Source organism: Taudactylus pleione, unplaced genomic scaffold (genome assembly GCF_031769625.1).
Source record: "Taudactylus pleione unplaced genomic scaffold, aTauple2 ptg000306l, whole genome shotgun sequence".
Classification (NCBI taxonomy): domain Eukaryota; kingdom Metazoa; phylum Chordata; class Amphibia; order Anura; family Myobatrachidae; genus Taudactylus; species Taudactylus pleione.
Window position 1 is genome coordinate 5,321,685 of NW_028284707.1, and position 27,676 is coordinate 5,349,360.

The 27,676-nt window shown below is 41.6% G+C and overlaps 1 protein-coding gene across 1 annotated transcript; it reads left to right on the top strand.

Annotated features, from left to right (window-relative positions):
• Positions 1 to 26,713, top strand: LOC148511461 (protachykinin-1-like). The gene is made up of 5 exons (XM_088442202.1): positions 1 to 24; positions 2,143 to 2,301; positions 18,376 to 18,475; positions 19,786 to 19,839; positions 26,575 to 26,713. Exons 2-5 carry the CDS (start codon positions 2,191 to 2,193, stop codon positions 26,622 to 26,624), a joined length of 315 nt encoding a protein of 104 aa, XP_088298328.1. The 5' UTR covers positions 1 to 24; positions 2,143 to 2,190; the 3' UTR covers positions 26,625 to 26,713.
• The last annotated feature ends 963 nt before the right edge of the window (positions 26,714 to 27,676 follow it).

Below are 27,676 nucleotides of genomic sequence, written 5' to 3' on the forward strand. Positions count from 1 at the left end.
GGGAACTGCTGTCCTCTACGGAGAGTGAGTATAGATGATCCAAAATTCTTTATCAGCTTGAAGCTGGAAATTATATAGACTTTTAACCTAAACTTACACTTCAACATCACTTTTAAAACTCACTCATATAACTCTCACTTTAATAAATTTACCCCTAAAAGTAAGGTGTAAATTTACTAAAGTGAGAGTTTTTAGAAGTGAGTTTTAGAAGAGATGTTGCCCATAGCAACCAATCAGATTCTACTTACCATTTAACTAGCATCTTCTAGAAGATAATAGCTAGAATCTGATTGGTTGCTATGGGCAACATCACTTCTAAAACTCACTTCTAAAAACTCTCACTTTAGTAAATTTACCCCTTAGTGTTTACTTTGTAGATATGTTATTCGGTGGATGGCTTGAAAAAAGCTTTGTTTGATATTATTTGGAGTTTTATTACTGGGTAATGTTTTTATGATCCCTTCTTAGTTTTTGAACAGCACTTTGATTACTGTTGATGAAAAGTCATAATAATAATTCATTGGGCTCCGACTGGGAAACAGGGTAAAAAAAAAATGGAGGATAAAATAACCAGAGGATTCTCTAAGTCTAGGGACATATAGCATCTTGGACACAATAGAAACACAGAAATACTGTATACATTTATTGCCTTCTGAGGCCATACCTCATTAATTTATTGACCTACAGTATGCATGTCCTTGTGCAACTTTTGCTACGTATAGAGTTTTATTTGTATCTTAGTTTCCATCTCTCCTTTTTTTGCTTTTTCATTTTTATATAACCAAGCATTGTAGTTTATGGGGGAGATGTACTAAGCTCTGGAAAGTGATCAGTTCGAGAGTGGTAATAAACTACCAGCCACTCAGCTCCTAACTGTCATAATACAGGCTGTGTTTGAAAAATTACAGTTAGGAGCTGATTGTTTGGTAGTTTATTACTCTCCAGTTTATCACTTTTCAGAACTTAGCACATCTGCCCCTAAATTTAGTGCAAAGACACAAGCTAACTCTGCACTTGATATAACTGTATCAGAGTAGGAACTTCAGGTGACAGGTCAACCAACAGAAACAATTCCATCTTATGAGTTCAAGACAAATTTGCAGGTTAAAAAGATAATGTAATGTACTCATTAAATGTGGCCACAAGGTGCATACAAGCCCATAAAGTCATCTGAAGGTAGAGACCTCTATAAAATGTGTGTTCATATTGTATTCATGGTACAGTGTGTAATATTCATGCTACATGAAATATAGCAAACATATTAAATGTAGGTTCTTCAAACTTAGTCTTACAGTAACTAAATTTACTGTAGGCCTTACTGTACATACCCCAATCCAACGCTGACCCAGATCATATTAAGAGGGAAATGTATTAAACCAGTGGTTCCCAAACTGGGTGCCGTGGGACCCTGGGGTGCTGCGGGACACTTGCAGGGGTGCCACGGGTTGGTGGTCCAGAATCTTATCAAATTATTAATGGTCAAGGTGTTAGGTAAAACCAGTTCTGGTTGCTGCCAGTCATACAATATGTGGACAAACCCTGTTCCCCGCCACATAACTGACCCTCAGAATGACTACTGTAGGAAGCACAATTTACTTAATTTAATAATTTTTTCAGAAATTCTGATCAAGTAACGTTTGGCCTAAGGTTTCCGTGAAAACAATGCTAATACTATAGGGTGCTGTGATTCAAGAAAGTTTGGGAACAGTAATTTACAGTATACAGCGCACACATACTATGCAACGCTTTTCAGTCATTCACATCAGCCCCTGACGTTGTGGAGCTTACAATCAATACTCCCTACCACATGGACACACATACACATAGCTTTGAGATAGCAGAGCTCACCACTGCACTCCTGTGCTGCCCAAAGATTCCTAAACTTAAAATGAGTACGCTAGGTTCTTTAAACAACAATGACACAGGGGGAGATGTATCAATCCTTGGAGAGAGATAAACAGGAGAAGCTGCCGAAAGCACCCACTCAGCATCTAAACTGTGCTGGATAAATGACAGACGCTGATTTGTGCAACTGCTCCATGTTATCTCTCTCCAGGGTTTGATACATCTCCCGCACAGAGGAGGAGTGTGATATGCAAACTGCAGTAGATGTTTCCATAGACTATTGCATTTCTCTTTAAGGAGAATTATTTGTTTCCTCCGGACATCAGAAGAGCAGGACCTTTAAACATGAACATGGCTGTAGCTTACTTAGTGTTCTTCCTTGCTGCCACGCAAGCACTGGCTGAAGAGATGGAATGGACAGAAGGGAGTTACTGGCCATCTGCTGACCAGAATCAGGTATGTCCCATAGCAGTGACGGTGGGTAATGGGTATATAGTTGATAATTTAATTAGTGTGTTGTAGTAATGGCATTAGAGGATTGGGATATTGTAAACCCACAAATAATGACTAAATCTAAATTACAACTTGATGTATAGGTACTGGGCAAAGAAGGCTATTGATTAAGGGCATAATATTTTTGTTAGTGCCCATCAGAAAGTATCGCCTAAAGTTCTATGAAAGGACCCTACAAGGAGTAACTAAGAACCCACGATAATAACTGTGCGCACGCTTTTTGGTAATAACATAGCACAGACAATCACATTTCAAAACATTGTTATGTTGTCATGATTGAAGGTTGGACGGGATGTATTAAACCCCAAAATGTGGTCAAATACCCCAAAACAGCAGTTTCTGAGGTTTTCCCACAATCACCATATGCATTAAAGATATCCGCAGTGGATATCGGACATATTGGCTGCGGGCCACCGGCACTGCAGCCTCTACGCACAAAGTTCTAGTAAACAAACATGAACTTCCATGACAGGGATCCAACGGATCCCTTTCTGTCTCCACGAAGGCTAGCGCATGCTCAATAGGACTCCCGGATCATAAACCCGAAAGTGCTCACAATGCAAAGGAAGGCACTTATAGGAAGAGCTGTCTTTCGCGGAGCTTTTTTTGCATTTATTTATGCACACGGCATTAATAAACGCTGCTATGCATGCGATAAGTTGCGGGGATGTATTGCATGCAATAGGCAATGCATGATACATACCGCCCCAAATGTATAACAGGGGTGGCCAAACTGGTCCTCAAGGACCTCTAACAGTTCATGTTTTCCAGACCTCCTGTGGATCTGTAGATTGTGTCGGTTATGCGGCCATACATTATATCTGCGGTCTCCAATACCCATTCTGCCGATCTGATCCGTTGATGTGCGCTCCAAGTCGCCATTCGGAAAGTATTTAGGTTTTAGGCACCGACATTCTGGTGTCGATCTAGTCATTGTCGACACAGTGACTGTCAATGTCATAATTACATCCCGGTTTATAAGCCTAACTCGACTTTTTTCAAATAGGGGAGATGTTTTGGAAAGAGATAAATTTAGAGAGGTAAAGGGGTCCATTTACTAAGCCTTGGATGGAGATAAAGTGAACTGAGATAAACTACCAGCCAATCAGCTCCTAACTGCCATGTCACAGGCTGTGTTTGAAAAATGACAGTTAGGAACTTGTTGGCTGGTGCTTTATCCCTGTCCACTTTATCTCCATCCAAGGCTTAGTACATAGACCACAAAGCACCAACCAATCAGCTTCTAACTGTCATTTTTCAAACACAGGGGTCTATTTACTAAGCCTTGTAGAGAGATAAAGTGGCTGGAGATAAAGTACCAACCAATCAGCTCCTAACTGGCACTTTCCAAGCTGTGTTTGAAAAATGACAGGAGCTGATTGGTTGGTACTATGACAGGAGCTGATTGGTTGGTACTTTATATCCATCCACTGTATCTTTCTCCAAGGCTCAGTACCTCTCCCCCATAATATACAGCCATGGCCAAAAGTATTGAGAATGACACAAGTATTGGTTTTCACAAAGTTTGCTGCTTCAGTGTTTTTAGACCTTTTTGTCAGATGTTACTATGGTATACTGAAGTAAAATTACAAGCATTTCATAAGTGTCAAAGGATTTTATTGACAATGACATTAAGTTTATGCAAAGAGTCAGTATTAGCAGTGTTGACCCTTCTTTTTCAAGACCTCTGCAATTCGCCCTGGCAAGCTGTCAATCAACTTCTGGGGCACATACTGACTGATGACGTCCATTCTTGCCTAAACAATGCTTGGAGTTTGTCAGAATTTGTGGGTTTTGGTTTATCTACCCGCCTCTAGAGGATTGACCACAAGTTCTCAATGGGATTAAGGTCTGGGGAGTTTCCTGGCCATGGACCAAAAATTTGGATGTTTTGTTCCCTTAGCCACTTAGTTATGACTTTTGCCTTATGGCAAGGTGCTCCATCATGCTGGAAAAGGCATTGTTCATCACCAAACTGTTCTTGGATGGTTGGGAGAAGTTGCTCTTGGAGGATGTTTTGGTACCATTCTTTATTCATGGATGTGTTCTTAGGCAAAATTGTGAGTGATTCCACTCCCTTGGCTGAGAAGCAACCCCACACATGAATGGTCTCAGAATGCATTACAGTTGGCATGACACAGGACTGATCGTAGCACTCACCTTTCCTTCTCCGGGCAAGCAATTTTCCAGATGCCCCAAACAATCTGAAAGGGGATTCATTAGAGAAAATAACTTTACCCCAGTCCTCAGCAGTCCAATCCCTGTACCTTTTACAGAATATCTATTTGTCCCTGATGTTTTTCCTGGAGAGAAGTGGCTTCTTTGCTGCCCTTCTTGACACCAGGCCATCCTCCAAAAGTCTTCGTCCTGTGTCGTGCCAACAGTAAAGCATCCTGAGACCCTTCATGTGTGGGGCTGTACAGTAAGTTGAAAGGCAAGGCTGTAGCAGCAACATTTAGTGCCTGGAGCGAGAACAAAACTTTACCCCAAATCTTATTGTCTCCTTATTTTATTTCTATTATTGGAATTGTTATAATCATTTGTAAGGGGGAAGACATTTTGTAGGATCCAGATAGCAAGAGAGGGAGATATAGGAGCACTGCAAACATAGTAGAAGTTTGTGCCAAACAAGGAAACCTATTTAATTCACAAACTTAATTTTCAAACTTTCAATGTTGAAAATTCATCTATAACCCCATCATATTTTAATGATTTCAACTGACAAAGTAGCTGCAATGCTCAGTCCTCCTTGGCCCATTGAAAATCTGAAGTAACTCTATACAGTATTTGCTGAATATGTCCGGCACAGTTTCCCTAACCCTGCCTGGTGAGGAGTACAGCGTGTCAGTATCAGTAAGAGTTGTGCCTAGAATGAAAACACCTATCAATGTCAGCTTCAATTAATCCTGATTCCTGACACAGGTAGCCTACGGTACTCTCATCACCATATTGCCTGAAGGCATCGCTCTGCTCACCCCCTGCTCAAATTTATGCTCTCCTGACCCTAACAGGGATTTAGTTAACAACAAACAATAGCAATACAATTTAATTGGTTAAATACAATGTATCTCAGAATGTCTATAGTGGCCACATCATGCTGCAGTTTGTTTCTCAATCTTCAGCAAATTCTATGGATGTGTCCACATACATCTATCCTCCGTGCTCTACAAGTCGCTTTACATAATGCGTGAGTGCCTTGAGACTCGGTAGCACTGAGCATATATTAGCGCAACTTTTTTCCTTCAGATGCATTTTATTTGCACAGTGACTAGGACGCACAAGCAGCTTCTTCTGATTAGAATGATATGCAGCATGACTAAGTTCTGTGTGCGACTGCGGGTGTATCTGCATGCGACATGCTACGTTGCAGTGTTAGCGGCTGTGACAGCGTAACGTAGCATTTCACATGCAGATACACCCACAGTCACACACAGAATACAGGCATGCAGCATATCATTTTAATCCGTATCGCTGTGCGAAAAAAGACACATCTGAAGTTAAAAAGTCGCATGAAAAGACGCTACTGAATCACGCCATGGCTGTTTAACGCACACGGAGGCTAGATGTATGAGGACACATCTGTATATTTTAAACGGCCAGGACCAGAGATTGTGGCTCTCATTCAGAGTCTCTCACAAGATGCGATCGGTCGCTTGCAAAAAGGGGCCGGGTATGCAAATCAAGCGATCGCTCTTTGCACTGTAAGGACGCCCTCTATGTCTTAGTGAGCGACGGCAGTTAGCGTACGCTGGACTATAACACCTCCCACCTGTCACTTCCAGCACACGTCATCTCCGGGAAGAGTCTGATTAATCGTGAACAGCGAGGGCCATTGGAGCTGCTCGCAGCGCTTGGGATTGACCTAACCTACCCCAAGCACAGCGAGCAGTTCAGGCTAAAAAACAACCAAGTCACGTGTGCAATGACGCTACTTTGCTAATTATGGACGCCCTTTAAACGCTGTTTTGGCGGCCAGACACACCTGCGTTCGCACAACCACTCCCCCATTTACAAGCACCTCCCCTGTTACCACCCACAAACGGCACTATCTGTCACTCAAAGCAGCGACCTGAAAGTGGCTTGCGAGCTAGCAAAATCAGATCGCAACAAATGACTTGCGCATGCGCACTGCGAATTATACGCATGCGCAGATGAGTGATTATCGCTCCCTGCAAGCAAGCATGCTCTAGCGAGAGACTTTGAATGAGGTCCAATATGCTCCAACCTCCGGAAAGCAAAGCTTTCCGAAGCTTGGACCCGGTAGTCATCGCCATATATAAATGGCATATCCCAATAGAAACCTATGGGGTTCTTGTCAGGAAAATTCCTGAGGGGAATCCAATAGGATCCCTCCCAGTGTCTCCCGCAGCTTGTACATGTGTGGGCCAACGGCATGCGCAGAAGGACTTCGGGCTCATAAACTCGGAAGTCCCGACACCGCAAAGGACAACTCTTATCGGAAGAACTGTCCTTTGCTTAAATGGTTATACATAGGGTGTTACTAAATGCCGGTATGTATGCGATCATTGTCGGAATGCATCGTATCCCAAATGCAATGCTTGGTGCATCCCACCCAATGTGCACCTTGTGACATGGAGTGTTTTTCTACTGAAAGTAGCCACTAGAAGATGGGTAGACATGGTCAACAACAATACTAGTGCACACTGTCTCATTCAAACATATTGTATATAAGGGACCTTATGTACATCAAGTTATTCCCCACCATTACACCCATGGACATCGATTACCCTGGTCCAGGCTTGTTTGAGGGGCCTGTCATGGGGGCCAGATCAGCTTCTGAGGTGGACCTTTGCCATTCCCCTTTGCAGTGCTGTTGAGGGGGACAAATGTCTCTGCTTGCAGCGTGCAGCGGCTAGAATTTTTTTTTTGGAGTGAATGTGACCGTGCCTCCCAGATTTGGCAATGTCCCCAGTGCCCGGCCCATATCAGCTGAAGGCCCTGATCAACCACCTACACTTGCCTAATGCAGGATATAACAGGGTCTCTCAGAGCTACAGTATGTGGGACACGTCTGTGCCCCACTGCGGAACTCATTCACAATGACAAGATGAAACTAATGGTGGTCATCATGGTTATGTATGTATGGATCTTTAAAAAGCATCATGGAGACTGCACAGTAGCGTGCTTCATATCTCAACACAACCAACGTCACTAAGGTCTCATTTCTTCCTCATTCTGGTGTTTGGTCTTAACATCAACAACTGAATCTATTGACCATTTTTGCATGCATTGAGATTCTGCGATAGAGTAATCAAAGCAGTTATAGCTATTTCATTTAGTTTTGGGTAAAGTTCTACTTAAAATTAACTCATGTAAGCATACCTTGTAGTTTGAGACTTCATTTTTTAGATACTTTGCAGCATCTCAGAGTTTGGGAAACTCTGAGCTAATGTGTGTTCTTAGACAAGAGGTTGGTTGGGGAGGGACCTATGAATTTATCGCTGCCTGACCCAAATATTCCATAAAATCTGCCCCTCCTCCTCCACTAAAAAAAACAAGAAAGGCAAACATACTACTTATTCGAAAACAAGCTTTTGCTCCTGCTGCAGAAAACCAAGAACAAATCATTGTATTATAGTATGTCTAGAACAATGTTTTGCTACTCTAGTCCTCAGGGACCAGCGCATGTTTTGCAGATCTCCTCAGGATCACAAGTCAAATAATTAGCTCCACCTGTGGATATTTTAAAATGTGTCAGTCAGTAATGACAACACCTGTGTACCTACTAGGAGGTCTGGAAAACATGCACTGTTAGGGGCCGCTGTTCAGTCCCACACCCATCCCTGATTTGTCTGCCACCAATAGTAGGAATGCCTATTGATGAGTGAGACCATCTACGGTTTAGTGTCCATAGTTTCATGCCAATAATGCAAAGCACTGATGGCACCATTGATGGTGACCCCTTTGACGACCATCCCTATCAATTGTTCACATTGTAAGTATTGACTCAAGAGAACAGAAGAGGACCTTTCAACATGTCCAATGATGTTATTTTCTTATGTCCAAACCAGTTAAATCAGAAGAAAACATTTTATCCAGCATGTTATTTATGTGATATGCTATGTCCCAAGCAGGCTTCCTACAACCATCAAAGCAGAATAGTTGTGAGGTGTAGAGGAAGCCAACTGACATCGAACTAGGTTTTCACATGGAGCTATTAGACAGCACTATCCTAGCTACCGGGCCTTTTGTTTGCTCTGGTGGCCACATAATACTGTAACAGGACATGGAACAGGAGGGAATAGGCTCTTCTACTGATAGTCTTCTACTGATAGTCAACTGCTGATGGTCTTCTACTGATGGTCATCTGCTGAAAGTCTGATATTGATGGTCATCTGCTGATAATCTTCTACTGATGGTCGTCTACTAAAAGTCTTCTGCTGATGGACTTCTGCTGAAGGTCCTCTGCTGATGGTCTTCTGCTGATAGTCCTTTGCTGATGGTCCTCTGCTGATAATCTTCTACAGATGGTGATCTACTGATTGTCTTCTACTGATGGTTTTTTTGCTAATATTCCTCTGATAATAATCTTTGACTGAGGGTGATCTACTGATTTCATAAGTGTCAAAGGATTTTATTGACAATGACATTAAGTTTATGCAAAGAGTCAGTATTTGCAGTGTTGACCCTTCTTTTTCAAGACCTCTGCAATTCGCCCTGGCAAGCTGTCAATCAACTTCTGGGCCACATACTGACTGATGGCGTCCATTCTTGCCTAAACAATGCTTGGAGTTTGTCAGAATTTGTGGGTTTTGGTTTATCTACCCGCCTCTTGAGGATTGACCACAAGTTCTCAATGGGATTAAGGTCTGGGGAGTTTCCTGGCCATGGACCAAAAATTTGGATGTTTTGTTCCCTTAGCCACTTAGTTATGACTTTTGCCTTATGGCAAGGTGCTCCATCATGCTGGAAAAGGCATTGTTCATCACCAAACTGTTCTTGGATGGTTGGGAGAAGTTGCTCTTGGAGGAGGTTTTGGTACCATTCTTTATTCATGGCTGTGTTCTTAGGCAAAATTGTGAATGATTCCACTCCCTTGACTGAGAAGCAACCCCACACATGAATGGTCTCAGAATGCATTACAGTTGGCATGACACAGGACTGATCGTAGCACTCACCTTTCCTTCTCCGGGCAAGCATTTTTCCAGATGCCCCAAACAATCTGAAAGGGGATTCATTAGGGAAAATAACTTTACCCCAGTCCTCAGCAGTCCAATCCCTGTACCTTTTACAGAATATCAGTCTGTCCCTGATGTTTTTCCTGGAGAGAAGTGGCTTCTTTGCTGCCCTTCTTGACACCAGGCCATCCTCCAAAAGTCTTCGTCCTGTGTCGTGCCAACAGTAAAGCATCCTGAGACCCTTCATGTGTGGGGCTGTACAGTAAGTTGAAAGGCAAGGCTGTAGCAGCAACATTTAGTGCCTGGAGCGAGAACAAAACTTTACCCCAAATCTTATTGTCTCCTTATTTTATTTCTATTATTGGAATTGTTATAATCATTTGTAAGGGGGAAGACATTTTGTAGGATCCAGATAGCAAGAGAGGGAGATATAGGAGCACTGCAAACATAGTAGAAGTTTGTGCCAAACAAGGAAACCTATTTAATTCACAAACTTAATTTTCAAACTTTCAATGTTGAAAATTCATCTATAACCCCATCATATTTTAATGATTTCAACTGACAAAGTAGCTGCAATGCTCAGTCCTCCTTGGCCCATTGAAAATCTGAAGTAACTCTATACAGTATTTGCTGAATATGTCCGGTACAGTTTCCCTGACCCTGCCTGGTGAGGAGTACAGCGTGTCAGTATCTAAGAGTTGTTCCTAGAACGAAAACACCTATCAATGTCAGCTTCAATTAATCCTGATTCCTGACACAGGTAGCTTACGGTACTCTCATCAACATATTGCCTGTAGGCATCGCTCTGCTCACCCCCTGCCCCAAATTTCTGCTCTCCTGACCCTAACAGGGATTTACTTAACAGCAAACAATAGCAATATCATTTAATTGGTTAAATACTATGTATCTCAGAATGTCTATAGTGGCCACATCATGCTGCAGTTTGTTTCTCAACCTTCAGCAAATTCTATGGATGTGTCCACCTACATCTATCCTCCGTACTCTACAAGTCGCTTTACACATAATGCGTGAGTGCCTTGAGACTCGGTAGCACTGAGCATATATTAGCGTAACTTTTTACCTTCAGGTGCGTTTTATTTGCACAGTGACTAGGACGCACAAGCAGCTTCTTCTGATTAGAATGATATACAGCATGCCTATGTTCTGTGTGCGACTGCGGGTGTATCTGCATGCGAAATGCTACGTTGCAGTGCTAGCGGCTGTGACAGCGTAACGTAGCATTTCACATGCAGATACACCCGCAGTCACACACAGAATATAGGCATGCTGCATATCATTTTAATCCGTATCACTGTGCGAAAAAAGACACATCTGAAGTTAAAAAGTCGCATGAAAAGACGCTACTGAATCACGCCACGGCTGTTTAACGCACACGGAGGCTAGATGTATGAGGACACATCTGTATATTTTAAACGGCCAGGACCAGAGATTGTGGCCCTCATTCAGAGTCTCTCACAAGATGCGATCGGTCGCTTGTAAAAAGGGGCCGGGTATGCAAATCAAGCAATCGCTCTTTGCGCTGTAAGGACGCCCTCTATGTCTTAGTGAGCGACGGCAGTTAGCGTACGCTGGACTATAAAACCTCCCACCTGTCACTTCCAGCACATGTCATCTCCGGGAAGAGTCTGATTAATCGTGAACAGCCAGGGCCATTGGAGCTGCTCGCAGCGCTTGGGATTGACCTAACCTACCCCAAGCACAGCGAGCAGTTCAGGCTAAAAAACAACCAAGTCACGTGTGCAATGACGCTTCTTTGCTAATTATGGACGCCCTTTAAACGCTGTTTTGGCGGCCAGACACACCTGCGTTCGCACAACCACTCCCCCATTTACAAGCACCTCCCCCTGTTACCACCCACAAACGGCACTATCTGTCACTCAAAGCAGCGACCTGAAAGTGGCTTGCGAGCTAGCAAAATCAGATCGCAACAAATGACTTGCGCATGCGCACTGCGAATTATACGCATGCGCAGATGAGTGATTATCGCTCCCTGCAAGCAAGCATGCTCTAGCGAGAGACTTTGAATGAGGTCCAATATGCTCCAACCTCCGGAAAGCAAAGCTTGCCGAAGCTTGGACCCGGTAGTCATCGCCATATATAAATGGCATATCCCAATAGAAACCTATGGGGTTCTTGTCAGGAAAATTCCTGAGGGGAATCCAATAGGATCCCTCCCAGTGTCTCCCGCAGCTTGTACATGTGTGGGCCAACGGCATGCGCAGAAGGACTTCGGGCTCATAAACTCGGAAGTCCCGACACCGCAAAGGACAACTCTTATCGGAAGAACTGTCCTTTGCTTAAATGGTTATACATAGGGTGTTACTAAATGCCGGTATGTATGCGATCATTGTCGGAATGCATCGTATCCCAAATGCAATGCTTGGTGCATCCCACCCAATGTGCACCTTGTGACATGGAGTGTTTTTCTACTGAAAGTAGCCACTAGAAGATGGGTAGACATGGTCAACAACAATACTAGTGCACACTGTCTCATTCAAACATATTGTATATAAGGGACCTTATGTACATCAAGTTATTCCCCACCATTACACCCATGGACATCGATTACCCTGGTCCAGGCTTGTTTGAGGGGCCTGTCATGGGGGCCAGATCAGCTTCTGAGGTGGACCTTTGCCGTTCCCCTTTGCAGTGCTGTTGAGGGGGACAAATGTCTCTGCTTGCAGCGTGCAGCGGCTAGAATTTTTTTTTTGGAGTGAATGTGACCGTGCCTCCCAGATTTGGCAATGTCCCCAGTGCCCGGCCCATATCAGCTGAAGGCCCTGATCAACCACCTACACTTGCCTAATGCAGGATATAACAGGGTCTCTCAGAGCTACAGTATGTGGGACACGTCTGTGCCCCACTGCGGAACTCATTCACAATGACAAGATGAAACTAATGGTGGTCATCATGGTTATGTATGTATGGATCTTTAAAAAGCATCATGGAGACTGCACAGTAGCGTGCTTCATATCTCAACACAACCAACGTCACTAAGGTCTCATTTCTTCCTCATTCTGGTGTTTGGTCTTAACATCAACAACTGAATCTATTGACCATTTTTGCATGCATTGAGATTCTGCGATAGAGTAATCAAAGCAGTTATAGCTATTTCATTTAGTTTTGGGTAAAGTTTTACTTAAAATTAACTCATGTAAGCATACCTTGAAGTTTGAGACTTCATTTTTTAGATACTTTGCAGCATCTCAGAGTTTTGGAAACTCTGAGCTAATGTGTGTTCTTAGACAAGAGGTTGGTTGGGGAGGGACCTATGAATTTATCGCTGCCTGACCCAAATATTCCATAAAATCTGCCCCTCCTCCTCCACTAAAAAAAACAAGAAAGGCAAACATACTACTTATTCGAAAACAAGCTTTTGCTCCTGCTGCAGAAAACCAAGAACAAATCATTGTATTATAGTATGTCTAGAACAATGTTTTGCTACTCTAGTCCTCAGGGACCAGCGCATGTTTTGCAGATCTCCTCAGGATCACAAGTCAAATAATTAGCTCCACCTGTGGATATTTTAAAATGTGTCAGTCAGCAATGACAACACCTGTGTACCTACTAGGAGGTCTGGAATACATGCACTGTTAGGGGCCGCTGTTCAGTCCCACACCCATCCCTGATTCGTCTGCCACCAATAGTAGGAATGCCTATTGATGAGTGAGACCATCTACGGTTTAGTGTCCATAGTTTCATGCCAATAATGCAAAGCACTGATGGCACAATTGATGGTGACCCCTTTGACGACCATCCCTATCAATTGTTCACATTGTAAGTATTGACTCAAGAGAACAGAAGAGGACCTTTCAACATGTCCAATGATGTTATTTTCTTATGTCCAAACCAGTTAAATCAGAAGAAAACATTTTATCCAGCATGTTATTTATGTGATATGCTATGTCCCAAGCAGGCTTCCTACAACCATCAAAGCAGAATAGTTGTGAGGTGTAGAGGAAGCCAACTGACATCCAACTAGGTTTTCACATGGAGCTATTAGACAGCACTATCCTAGCTACCGGGCCTTTTGTTTGCTCTGGTGGCCACATAATACTGTAACAGGACATGGAACAGGAGGGAATAGGCTCTTCTACTGATAGTCTTCTACTGATAGTCAACTGCTGATGGTCTTCTACTGATGGTCATCTTCTGATGGTCTTCTACTGATGGTCATCTGCTGAAAGTCTGATATTGATGCTCATCTGCTGATAATCTTCTACTGATGGTCGTCTACTAAAAGTCTTCTGCTGATGGACTTCTCCTGAAGGTCCTCTGCTGATGGTCTTCTGCTGATAGTCCTTTGCTGATGGTCCTCTGCTGATAATCTTCTACAGATGGTGATCTACTGATTGTCTTCTACTGATGGTTTTTTGCTGATATTCCTCTGATAATAATCTTCGACTGAGGGTGATCTACTGATTGTCTTCTGCTGATGGTCATCTGCTGATGGTCTTCTATTGATAGTCCTCTGCTGATAATCTTCTACTGATAGTGATGTACTGATTGTCTTCTGCTGCCGGTCCTGTGCTGATAAACTAAATGAGTTCAATACTGGAACCTAATCCACCAGTTTTACCACTGGGGAAAACCAAGAAAAGAGCAAAGCAAGCTGAATAAAATCCTTTTTCTCTGTAGCTAGGAAACAGGATTCGATGGATACCCCAGTTTTTATTGCCTTATTCCAAACATAACCTGATAGAACCTGGTCACAGCTCCACTGTAAGACACTCAAGAACAGATGTTTCCATTTCTCCTTCTATTTAACTCTTACAAGTCTCACCACTAACTTGGTGCATTTGTGAGACAAGCAGCAGGAATTAGAGGCTGGGTGCACAAAGCCACAGTCATAATGAGGTCTTGATTACCATGAAGAATGGTTTCAAGAAGATGCAACTGACAGAAATTATCAGGGGAGAGGAATGAGTAGGAGACAGTGGATGAGAAATCCATTAAGCCTAAATTATACTAATGTTTATTTCATTTTGCAGTGTGCTCTGCTCAGACTACTGAAAGCTCATTGTGTGGGAAATATCACAGTAATAGAGAGAGATTCGGTGAAACCTTTATTTTCCGGGTGGAATTTTCACAGAAATTCTCAGAAATTGTTGCAAAATGTACGAGAAAAGTTCATGATAATAAATATGAAGTCAGTGTATTTGTAAATACTAATCCATCTGTGCTACTTAGAAAGATGAGGATATAAATCTTGTTCTTTGTCAATGAGTGAAATTACAACACAAAACTGCAATGGCATCTACACAATGCCAATGCATTCTATTTTGTATTTGCATTTCATGGCAAAAAGGAGTTCTGGATCAGGGCAGGTACAATACATATACTGTTAGCAGGTGAGGCAGCTAAAAAAGAAAAAAGTCACATTTACAATCTCATACCCACATACTGTACATTCTCCCCTTCATTTTACTTCCAAAAAGACTATGGGGAAGATGTACTAATCCTTAGAGAGAGATAGATAAAGTTCCAACCAATCAGCTCCTAACTAACACTTTATAGGCTATGTTTGAAAAATGACAGTTAGGTGCTGATTGGTTGGTACTTTGAGGCCCATTTATAAATGAGTTTTATCATACGCAACGAGTTTTAAAACTCGTTGCATATGATAAATGGTGCTCCAGCCAATCATCTCCTAACTTTCAATCTTCAAACAGATGACAGTTGGGAGCTGATTGGCTGGAGCACCATTATCCTATGATTCGAGTTTTAAAGCTTGTTGCGTGTGATAAAACTTGTTGATTAATGGGCCCCTAAATCTCCATCCACTCCAATACAACTGTTTGTCACTGTACCACTTACGCCGTATATATATGGCGATAGTGATACATCTATATAGAGCGATAGTGATTCAGAGATTTATGCATCAAGCAGCGAAAAGCGTGGTGAAGTGGACCAGTGGAGAAGTTGCCCAGAGCAACCAATCAACTCCTACCTATTATTTTATAGACTGTACATGATCAATGCTACTTCAAAGCTTATTGGTTGCTATGGGCAACTTCTCCACTTCTCCACGCTTTTCACTGGTTGATACATAAACCCTGCAGTCTCTAGCACAGCGATGGGGACCCAGCAACAGCCTATCTGGCTTAAGCGAAGCTTTCCAGGCACTGGCGCGTCCCCGGCGGGTGAAACTGTCATTCACATGTGCAAACTGGGTGTCGCGCATGCGCATGACACAGCAGCCCATTGCCTGCAGCAGTAGGCTGCCAACAACAGAGAGGAGGTTGCTGCCGTGGAGGGTGACATCGCTAGATCTCGCCAGTGAGGTGAGTAATGTTAGGTACCAATGGCATATTGGTTAGTATCACTGCAATACTAAATGAAATACTGACGGTAAGCAGCGGCTCCTGTCCTCTTATCTGAAGGGGGCTGCCGCTGCTGCTGGCCTGAGTCCCGGGGCCTGTTCAATGAATCTGGCAGATGCCGGGTCCGACGCATGCGCATAAGCGGTGGTGGAATAGCGCATGCGCATAACACCAGCTTCTCGGGACTGCATTGGTTGCAGCCCCCTGAGAAGCCCTGTAGGGCTGCCCGCAAGGCAGAGCAGCGGCTTCCACTGGGAGCCGCACTCTGCTGATCGCAGCCTGGACTGGCAGTCCCAGGGGGAGGAAACACCTTCCCCTGGGGCTGCCTGTCTTCAGACTGACTGGCAGGTGGCGCTTCCAATGGGAAGCCACCTCCAGTCACAGTGAAGCCAGTGCAGTCACGTGCTGCACTGGCTCACTGAACAGTGGAGGATTTTACTGGGGGGGGTGCAGCCTTGCAGCCCCAAGGTAAAATCCGCCACTGCTGACGGTGCTGTAAATAAGCCACAGCGGCTCCCCGGAAGGATCCCTCATTGCCTGTGCCCTGTTGATCACTGCACGAGTACAGGCAACAGTTAGATCTAGTTAATCTCTGGGGTCCCCTGGAACCTTGGGGCCTGGTACAGCTGTGCCCCTAGTCCCCCCCTGTCTCCGGGTCTGTTGGCTACCTAGCTCTAATGCGGGCCATACACGGGGCAATTTGAAAATGTACAACACCTCGGTACGTTTTCAAATTCAGTCCATTGCATTGCATGTTGCTGTGAATGGTAAACGATGCATCTTACAAGATGCTTCGTTTACCTATTTAACAGCATGACGGATCGCGGCTCTTATGGTTTTTCCATAAGATCTACGATGCCGATGTACGACGGCGGGGACGCGCGCCGCCATCGTACAGCATGCCATACCACACACGATATGCACTATTGATCGTTGCGATCGATCTAAATCGTGCACATCGTTTATAAAATCTTACCGTGTATGGGCCGACTAAGACATGTCAGTTTAAACCGCGATCACTGGATCCTCATGTTATTTTTGCTTCATATAATGCAGAGGAACACTGGGCTTCATACAGGAAGAGCAATGTCATAAATAATAAAGATTTTTCTCATCTAGCTCTTTACGTTAAAGTGTCATTTTATACAAGGGGGATGTGTGGATTTTGTGCCAGAGAACCTAATAGCAGCTGACACGATAAATGTGATTAAGTTAAAGTCAATTTCACAATGGCAGCGATAAATAAATAGCTCTGCAGTGAAGGAATGTTCAGCTCTATAGTGACAAGAGGAGAATGAGCCATTACAGCATCTAATTGTTATCAATGTGACTCAGAAAAGTACTGTGTTCTCCTAACAAAGGGAAATACATTTAGCTGGGCTGCAGTGGAAAAGCTTTGATCACAGGCAGGATAAGCCTTAATATATAAACGGAAAAAAAAAACAATCGAAAACAAATACTTTTTTTTTTACCTAAAAACTTGCCTGAAGTTTGAGCTAGAACTCTTTGTTAATTAGAGATGCGCGCTGACCCCCGTGTTTTGGTTTTGGCTTTGGATCTGGATTCATCTTTGTGTTATGGTTTTGCAAAACCACACTCAACTGTTTTGGTTTTGGATCTGGGTTTTAAATAAATAAATTGATAAAAAGTTTTTAAAACCAGCTAAATTCATGTCATTTTTGCAATCCAAAACCCGAAATTCGGATTTAACATCTGACTTCTGAACCGTGGGAAGATCAGAAAGGCGACACGGATACTATTTTGTAGGACACAGTAGATGTTTTTCGACTGCACTTGCGTCTAAGTCACGCCGCGCAGTTGTCCTGATTGTTAGTGCTCCGAGTCGCAGTACTGATGCAGACCCACAATCTCTGAAATGTATTAGAAATGTATCGTGCTCTCCTGAGCAGTGACCACGAGGTAGCAATTCAGACACCCGAAGTTGCTGCGACTCATGGGAATGTTACCGGCTTGTCGCTGAAAGTGGTTGTGGACATCGACGCTTAATCGCTCACGTTGGAGGCCATACTCAGACGGAGAATCTGCACCTCGCATAGGTCTGGTGCAAGATTCAATGGTGTAACCGTTGGTGTCTAAAGATGCACCAATCGGTATTTGAAAATCTAAACACTCAACATGGGCGTCTCAGTCCTTGCACAATCAGACACAAGGTTGTACACCAGGGAAGGGCCTTTGTAGCGGCATTAGCGTAAAGTCGCAAATGTGACTGCGGCAAAAGATGCACATAGGGCGCAGCTTCGTCCAGCTCTGAATCAGCCCCATGACATCCTGCTAAAACCGGGACTGCTGGGAGAATTGTATTCCAGTCTCATGTAGAAGTAATGTAAGGCATACGCTGGACGGGAACCCTCGTCTGCTGAAGGCGTTTTACCACAGCAACGCTAAGACACTCATAATAACATTATAATAATAACATTCCTGCATAAACGAGGCAGATGATCAGCTCTATACCTGTAAATCTTAGAAAGTAATATATATAATAAAAAATATTTTTTGTTATTAATTTACTTCAGGCGGATCTAGAGGAGCCAACATATGACAGATATATGCTGAGGATTGCAAGAAATCTAATTCCTGATAAGTTTTATGGACTTCGGGGAAAGAAAAATATTGGTAAGAAATACTGTATAAAAGGGTCAAGATGTTTTTTTTTAATTATTAATACATTATTATTATTATTATTATTATTATTATTAGTAGTAGTAGTAGTAGTAGTAGTAGTAGCTGTAGTAGTAGTAGTAGCAGGGGTGCCGAGGGGGGGGGAGAGGATACTAATTATAATTACCCTTGTCAAAATGATTTGTTATTCTCACATCGTACCAGAACAGTGGACTTGGCAAATGGCATAAAAGGAATGAACAAAAAATAATATAACTACCTGTAGCATGCAGAGTTGTATAAATGCAGCACAGCAAGATATGTCAAACACATTGGGCATTGTCTCCCCGTGTCCTCATTATGCAAATCTGGAGTTTTGTTTTGTTAAGTCAACATTGGTGGATATTGATGTGGGAAACAATCTAGCTTTAATTCCCTGTAACAGTAATTATAGAACCAGTACAAGGAAGTTTAAGCGGAAATCAAAGATTATTTTATCAAATGTTTAGCTAGCGGTCCAGGTGCTATGGGAGAAGTGACAGCTGTTCTGAATGTGGCAGACATATCTATCAGGCAGGAATTGACACGCTGGCACAGTACCAGTTGGATGGGCCATTTATTGTACAGTGATAGTGAAAGAGTCAACATGTCCGGCAGCTGTGAGTGATATTACATTTACTGTTAACTCTGATGACTTCCATAGTTCATCATGGTCATCATAGAAGATGAGAAGAAAGTTGGTAAGATCCAAGGAAAGGGAAATTTTTAGCAAGAGGTGATGTACAAGTACATCATTAGACTTCATCACTTACATTATATTATTATTATTATTATTATTATTATTATTATTATTTGCCTATTATTATTGTTAGCCTATTATTATTATTATTATTATTATTATTATTATTATATGATTATTATTATTATTATTATTATTATTATTATTATTATTGTTATTATTATTATTATTATTATTATTATATGCTTATTATTATTATTATTATTATTATTATTATTATCCTATTATTATTATTATTAGCCTATTATTATTGTTAGCCTATTATAATTATTATTATTATTATTGTTAGCTTATTATTATTATTAGTATTATTATTATTATTATTATTGTCCTGATTTATTATATTGTTCTTCATATGTACAGTCATTTAAAGTGCAGGTCAACCAAATCGAAGTCAGAAAATAATACTCAGTGACTTATTGACCGGAAGACAATCATTAGAGACAGTACACATCTAAAAATATACTGTTGAAAATGCTGCAAATATTGTCTCCATACAATGCTTAATCCATGTTTTGTATTTCAGCACATAAACCTGGTACCTTTATCGGTCTGATGGGAAAGAGATCATTAAGTCCTGGTATGTGTTGTGCTGAATTTTAAACATATTTATGTTGTGTGTGTAAGGATACAGCATTCAGAATATAGATGTATTCTAAATAATTAAATTTAAGGTATTTTATTGAACAGCCTAACAATTTACAAAATGCTTGTATAATTTCTAATAGTGATCATCATCCTTTAAGCATTGTTTCTGTTTGACTGTTTATGGGGGAGATGTATCCAGCCTTGGAGAGAGATCGAGTGGAACAGTTGTCTATAGCAAGTTAGCAACCAATCAATTTCTAACTGTCCTTTGATAGACTGCTAGGTAAATGACAGTTAGAAGCTGATTGGTTGCTATGGGTAACTTCTTCACTTTATCTATCTCCAAGGTTTGATACATCTCCCCCAATATGAGCTAATGTTATTTTTAAAGTAATGGGAATTAGCTGGTAATTGTTGCGGTGGCTTACAAAGTTAAACACTAATTCCACTCAATAAATGGTTTTGCCTCATTGATAACACAAAAAAAACACCATTGCTGCCATTTGATAGTTAGACTGTGAACAGCTGAACTTATTACTAACATTTGTAACCATGGAATAAAACAGTCTGTACTTTGGTTCCATGGTTACATACAATGTTAAAGTAGGTTATTCTCAACCTCTCTGTCAAATAGCAGCACTAGTGGGTTTTTTTCCTTAACTGTACAGCATTTGATGAATAAGTATCAGGAGCTATTCCAGTAACTCGGGCTCAAACATTATGATTTTACTAAGGGAGCATCATTTTTGAGTGAAGCTACAGTTTAAAGTCATGGCAGAGCCCCCTATATTAAAAATATTTTTTTGCTTTTGAAAGCAATTAGCATGTGCCACGTGGGTATTCTATGTTGGAGGGTATCTGGACTATAGATAGTTAAAAGGTCGACAATGTCTAGATAGACACCAGCGGGTAAATTTATCAAAGGTCGATTTGCAGGTCGATTTTGAAGGGTGATTTAGCTATTCTCAAACGGACTCAAATCGAATGTTGCAAAACCAGTGATTTTGCCAGATTTACTATTATTCGATTTGTTTTGCGATTTGCAAAACAAATTCGATTTGAGTCGGTTTTGAACAGTGATTTGCTGTTCGATTTGGCATGTTCATGTACAAATCGAACGGCAACTCACACTTCAAAACGAACTGCAAATCCCCGACAGCATAGAACTGCTTCATGCTTTCACTTTCAGCATGAGCATTTTGTTCTCACACAGATACATGCAGACATCAGTGAGATGCCTGCATGTATCTGACTGTAACAGGCAACCAAATAGTTAAAAGTAAAAAAAAATTACGTGAGGTCCGCTCCAAAACAGAACCAGCCCCAGACTTTCCAAACCCAGGTCTGGTTGACTAAGTACAGGGAAAAAATTGCGTAGGGTCTCCCTCTACTTAGTACAACCAGCACTGGGCTATGGAAATCGGTGCTGGTTCTGGAATTACAGGGAAAAATTTGCGTAGGGTCTCCCTGTAATTCACAGAACCAGCCCTGGACCTTTTCTAGTGGGGGGCTGCTGATGCCACAGCCAGGGGAGCCCTATCACCAGGCCCCCCAGCCACAATATCAGCCCTAAGCGCTAGTCAGCCCAGGCCAGGGATCCTTGGGGAGTTGGAGACCCCTCCAATAAAGGGGTCTCCCTCTCCAGGGCACCAGTAGCCTAGGCTGATAGCCCGGGGCTATCCCCGCCATCCCTGGGCTGTGGGTGGTGGGTTGATTGTGTTAGTGTAGTGTAAAAATTGAAGAATAAAAACATTGTCTTTACAGTAGAACTGTAGGTCCCAGCAAGCCTCCCCCGCATGCTGGTACTTGGAGAACCACAAGTACCAGTATGCGGGGGAATTAAGGGCCCACTGAGACCTGTAGTTCACCTGTAAAGAAATGTTGAAAGAAACGCACACACACCTTACACAGTATAAGTTTAACACATACATACAAACATACACACTCACACAATACTCACCTATATTACATCGAGTGGTCCCCTTGTCCAGTAGACATCCATGGGTCTTCTTAAAATAACAAAACTATAAAAGCGACCCTCGTGCTAAGCAATAACCATCCTAACCAGGATGAGTATTCCTTCCCAAATGAAGCGCACAGACGTGGCTTCCTCCTTTGAAGGTTCGGGTCTGAGCGTTCATTGGCTGTGAGAGGTCATGCGCCGCCTCTCAGCCAATGAATGGCTTCCTCCATTGAAATCAATGGTGGGAGCTGCAGGGTAACTAAAGTTCCCACCATTGAGTTAGGGATAGGCACCAAGAAAAAAAAAAGGTTAGAGTGAAGATTAAGGTTATAAAAAAAATGTGTTATCTGTATGTTGAGGTGTAAATGATGTGGGACATGTGTGTGGCAGTGTAAATTATGTGAGACATGTCTAAATGATGGTGGGCATATATGTTGAGGTGTAAATGATGTGGTACACATATGTTGAGGTGTAAATTATGTGGGACATATATGTGGAGGTGTAAATGATGGTGGACACATATGTTGAGGTGTAAATGATGTGGGACATGTATATTGAGGTGTAAATGATGTGGGACAGATATGTTGAGGTGTAAATTATGTGGAGATGTAAATGATGTGAGATATGTATGTGGAGATGTAAATGATGTAGGGATATGTATGTGGAGATGTAAATGATGTGAGATATGTATGTGGAGATGTAAATGATGTAGGGATATGTATGTGGAGATGTAAATGATGTGGGATATGTATGGTGAGGTGTAAATGATGTGGGATATGTATGGTGAGGTGTAAATGATGTGGGATATGTATGGTGAGGTGTAAATGATGTGGGATATGTATGTTGAGGTGTAATGATGTGGGATATGTATGGTGAGGTGTAAATGATGTTTGATATGTATGTATGTTGAGGTGTAAGTGATGTGGGACATGTATGTGGAGATGTAAATGATGTGGGATATGTATGTTGAGGTGTAAATGATGTGAGACATGTATGTTAAAGTGTTCTATTGATGGGAAAATATCTTTAGAACTTGCAGAAAGGTATTAGCCATCTCTTTGCTACTTGTATGTAAACACTTATAAATCACAATAGAGACATTTAAATGTACCCAAACATACTCTAAACACTTTATTGCCACTAACAGCCACCTTTATGGCTTTAAACAGCCTTCTACACTGTCCTTATGGTCAATAACAGCCTCCTTCAATGTCCTAAAGGCCACTAACAGACTCCTACATTGTCCTGCTATTTATTTGCACTTCACATAGTATGTACACTGTAAAATTAATCTGGCACAATGCCTGCTACTTGACAACTATGATTAAATTGCATGTACTGTTCCGGATTTATTGGCAAAAATATGCACAGAATATTAATGTGGGACTTCATAGTACGGAACTCGCAGCTAATTTAATCACCCCCTTAGTATCCAGCGCAATCAGGACTTTGCCAAGTATAACACCCGTCACTACAAATCAAATGAGTCTCAGAATAAGCAGTGATGTGCATGCTATTGCTATGGTGTTTCAGGAGAAAATGGGTCTACATTGTCTGAAATGGCCTCGTCCTATCCAATCCACATGATTTTTGCCCAATCCTGATTTTATTTCTAGATGACGCAAAACTTCTGGTGCTTATATTAGTTATCATTCTTACATACTCTAATTTTCATTTGATACAAGGGATTGTAGAACCTCACAAGCTTTGTAAAGAATGTTACATAGAGTATTGCATCATGTTACTTACGTTAGAGAATGTCAGTTATATCTTAATCTCACAATCTCTTTCGTCTCTGGCTGGAACTAGCATATATAAGCATAATATATTTATTCATTTCAGCAAATATTTTTTATTAAATTTTAAAAAAATATAATTTTTTTCTCGTTCACATAGAACTCCCATTGTACATATATCAGCTTTAAAAGTATTACATATATAGAATTTGTCCAAACGCACACGGAAACATAAATTGGCTGAAAAATTTGACTTTATTTGAATGCTTCTTTCAATAAATGGATTCATTTGATCAAAGACAATAACAATTCTAAAATATGTCTAAATCCCATCCATTTAATTACCAGTATTTCCAAATTCTATTACACACCAAATAATTCTAGAATCAAAGTAAGGTTCTCCCATGGTTTAATAAATATTTTTAAGACTGATATCACCGCTCCTACAAGCACAACATAAGGACAAGGAGAGGAAATGACTAGGATGTGTAAACGTTAAAACCTTTCTTCTTGCTGGATGAGCCGTTACATTACCCGTGGATCCCAGGCAACAGGGCAATTTTTGTCTCGTCAATGTCCTTTAATAGCTTGTTTAAAGCCTATTTGGTGTAGATAATGTGTGGACTGGAGCATAATTTGGTTGCAAAATCCATTCCCTAAAATTACTTTAAGAATCAGCATTTCGAGTGCTTGGTCTTTTTCCTAATGTAGAAAAACATCCATGATCTTAAAAGAGAGATAAATGTTTTATTTATATAACAGACAATGCTGCTTGGAAATAACATCTGTCGGTATAACAAAGCATTGAAACACAGGATTTTCCAACACAACTACAACAACGCCCAAAATAAGTCACGTTAAATGAAGGATTTCCCTTTGAAAAGAATAATGCACTCGTTAAGTGTATACAAATAATTATCTCCTAATTTGCTAATTAATACTGAGGTAGAACATCACATGCTTAAATTGACACTAGCAGACACAAAATACTTATTACTAGTTGACAATGTAACATCAGTCGACCAACAATACCGTAGTTACATTCAAAACACATAAATAATCCTCAGGGAATTTCATTTATGCATGATGGCTTCCATTATTATGCTTGTGCTGTACATAAACATACAGTATTATAGGTCTATCCTGAGAATAAACAATTAGAAAAAAACAGACAATAGTAAAGTGTAACAGGTATCTGCCTTTATGTCTACAAGCTACTGCAGATGTCATTTGATCATTGCTTGATATTGCTAATGCCTCATAATGTTCCACTAGAAAAAAATCTAATTATTATAAGTCATGTTGGAAAATGACCATAATCGGCCGGTGGGCATCACGTTCGGTGGAGTGGAATCCCCTACTGAGGGGATGGAAGCTGTAGTCCCTGGATAAGATAGGAACCGTGGGCGTGAGGCCTGGATATATGACCTCCTCATCCATGAGTATCAAACGTTGGTGAGACCTGTCCAAAGGCGCAGAGTCTAACCAACTGGGAGGTGTTCACCAGTGACCCCTCCAAGCGGCATATGGGTATTTATGCTGCACCCAGCTGTCAGGTCGCGACCCTTTGGACAGGTGTCTGATACTGTGGGAATGGAGACTAATAACCGGTGGCCCTGAAGGTATACTTCTACAAGAAGTACAGAGAACTTGTACTCATATGAGTAAGGGGTAACTGCTTGAGGCACTGCCTGGACACAGTATGGCACTAGCAGCTTACACTAGAGGAGTGGTGAAAGACGCACAATTGCGTCAGCAGGTGGTAGAACAACGCACACAGACAAGGTGTTAGGACGCACTGTTGCACAAGGAGTTGGCACTTGTATCGCACACAGGCAAGATGTTAGGACTCACTGTTGCACAAGTAGTTGGCACTTGAATCTCGAGGAGATCGTGTTGGGAACCTGGAACGGGGTATCAGCAATACACAGGGTAGCGACAACTTCCTTCTGTCCGGAGACTGGCTTTATACCCTAAGGTAGCAGGTTATTGGGGGACAGCGTCAGCTGACCAACACTGTGCTACCATTGGGTCAAGGGCAGTCAGGTGATGTGAACTGCCATGGCACGGATGTCCACATGACTCTAGGTATAATACTCAGCACATCACACGCAGCCGCACCTGGCGTCTGACCACCCAAGGGATTAGGGGACCCCAGCGCCGCGGTGAGTAACGGCCGATCCTAGGCCACAACCTGACAGTGGGTCATCTTCTGTCAACAATAACAGGTCCTAACTGCGAAACAGTTGGTCTTGCCCAATCTGGCAACCGACTCGTGTAGACCGTGCTCTCATTGCTCTGCATAGGCATGTACATATAGGGTCCACTCCAGATTGAGCCCAGATGCACCCTAATGTTGGATGCTTTCTCTATGCCTTTAATTGCTAGTTAATGGTGAAACATGGAATTGCAAACTTTGGCTAAGGATCCAGAAATAGCAACCTAAAAACCCAAGGCACCGGCTTTATTCACCAATCTGGCCTCCATGCACAGGCATGCTTGTGGAGGATGTCAGCCTTGGATGGGTTCTCCTTTGGTGGTAGTTCCACCATTGATGCTTGTCACACGACATATTGCAGTGGGTTAAACTCTGTGAACGAGGATTCACGATTCTGCTGGGCGAATTGATTCAAGCTGAAGACTCATATGTCCTACAGTATACTGGAGAGCATGGGTACCAGTGATGGGATCCCATACATAAGAAAAATCCTAGTTTCCTTTAATTATCCTGTAAGAAGTCACCATCCGTAAGACTATTTCCAGCAACCTACAAAAAAAAGTTTGCTTTGTGAAGTTAGGATAGAAAATTTGTTGTATAAAACATGAGCATTTATAACATTGATCCATTAGGAAAATGGTAACTTTAACAATATCCACAGTGATTTTTAAATTGCAATTTCTAGACAATTATATTTTCATTTTGCTATATTATTATTATTTCATTGTGAGAATACATTGATGAGTCTATTCAGCTCCAGGAGTCACCCAATGACTTAAATCGTAACCGGAGTACCCATTTATTTTCCAGAGTCTGCAGAGAGGAGACCTGAATTGGAATTCTACAGAAGACGTAAATGAAAGGTTCATCTACATGTATTTTTAACTATGGATTACGGAATGCAAAATAGTTTGTTTCTTCAAATGGCTCAAAATTTGTTCAGTGACTATAGCAGAAAATGTATTCAATAAATTATTTATACTGTTGACATTGTTTAGAGTATTTCTTAAAACAATGCATAAAATACAACACTTAGGGGGTCACTTATAAAAAGAAACAGCTATACAGTTTGGTTGAATAGTTTATAAACTGGAACATAAGAACAATTGTAAATAAAACATGGTGTATGTGTCTCCCAAAAAGGGGAGTGGGTTGGCATATTCAGAATAATGCTCTCAGCAGTGCTTCATTTTTCCATATAACAAAAAGAAGTGAAAAACCTTTACATTTTGGTACCAGGTCAAAAAGTATGTGTGTCACCAAATTGATTGTGACCAGTCTATAACGTGCTAGCCCATCTCTAGCTCCCTCTATTCTCCTATGTAATCACCATTTACTGCATGTGGCTTGTCGTTGATGCTGCTTCTATAGGATCCTAAAAGCATCCTACTGACTGATATATAATACTGTATGTAGTATTCTATTACCTCCTTAACAATAGAATGAGCATTCTTCTGACTGATATACAACACAGACATCATTCTACTGACTGATATACAATACAGATTATATCCTAGTACAATGCAGAGTGCATTCTACTGACTGATATGTAATATGTAGTATTCTATTAACTTGTATACAATTGAGAGAGCATTATTCTAACTGATATAACAATAGAATGAGCATTCTTCTGACTGATATACAATACAGACAGCATTCTACTGTCTGATATACAATACAGAGTATATCCTAGTACAATGCAGACGGCATTCTACTGACTCATGTGCAATACAGAGATTAATGTATTACCAGAAGGTAAATATAATTATATGGGTGCAGGGTGTGTGGTGGGGACCCCTCTGGACCCAGAAGCCCATGTGCACCACAGACCATGCACCTATTATAGATAAACCAATGTGCCATGATACTTCTGCATTTCAAATGGGGAAGCCTTCGATGGCAAACTTTAGCC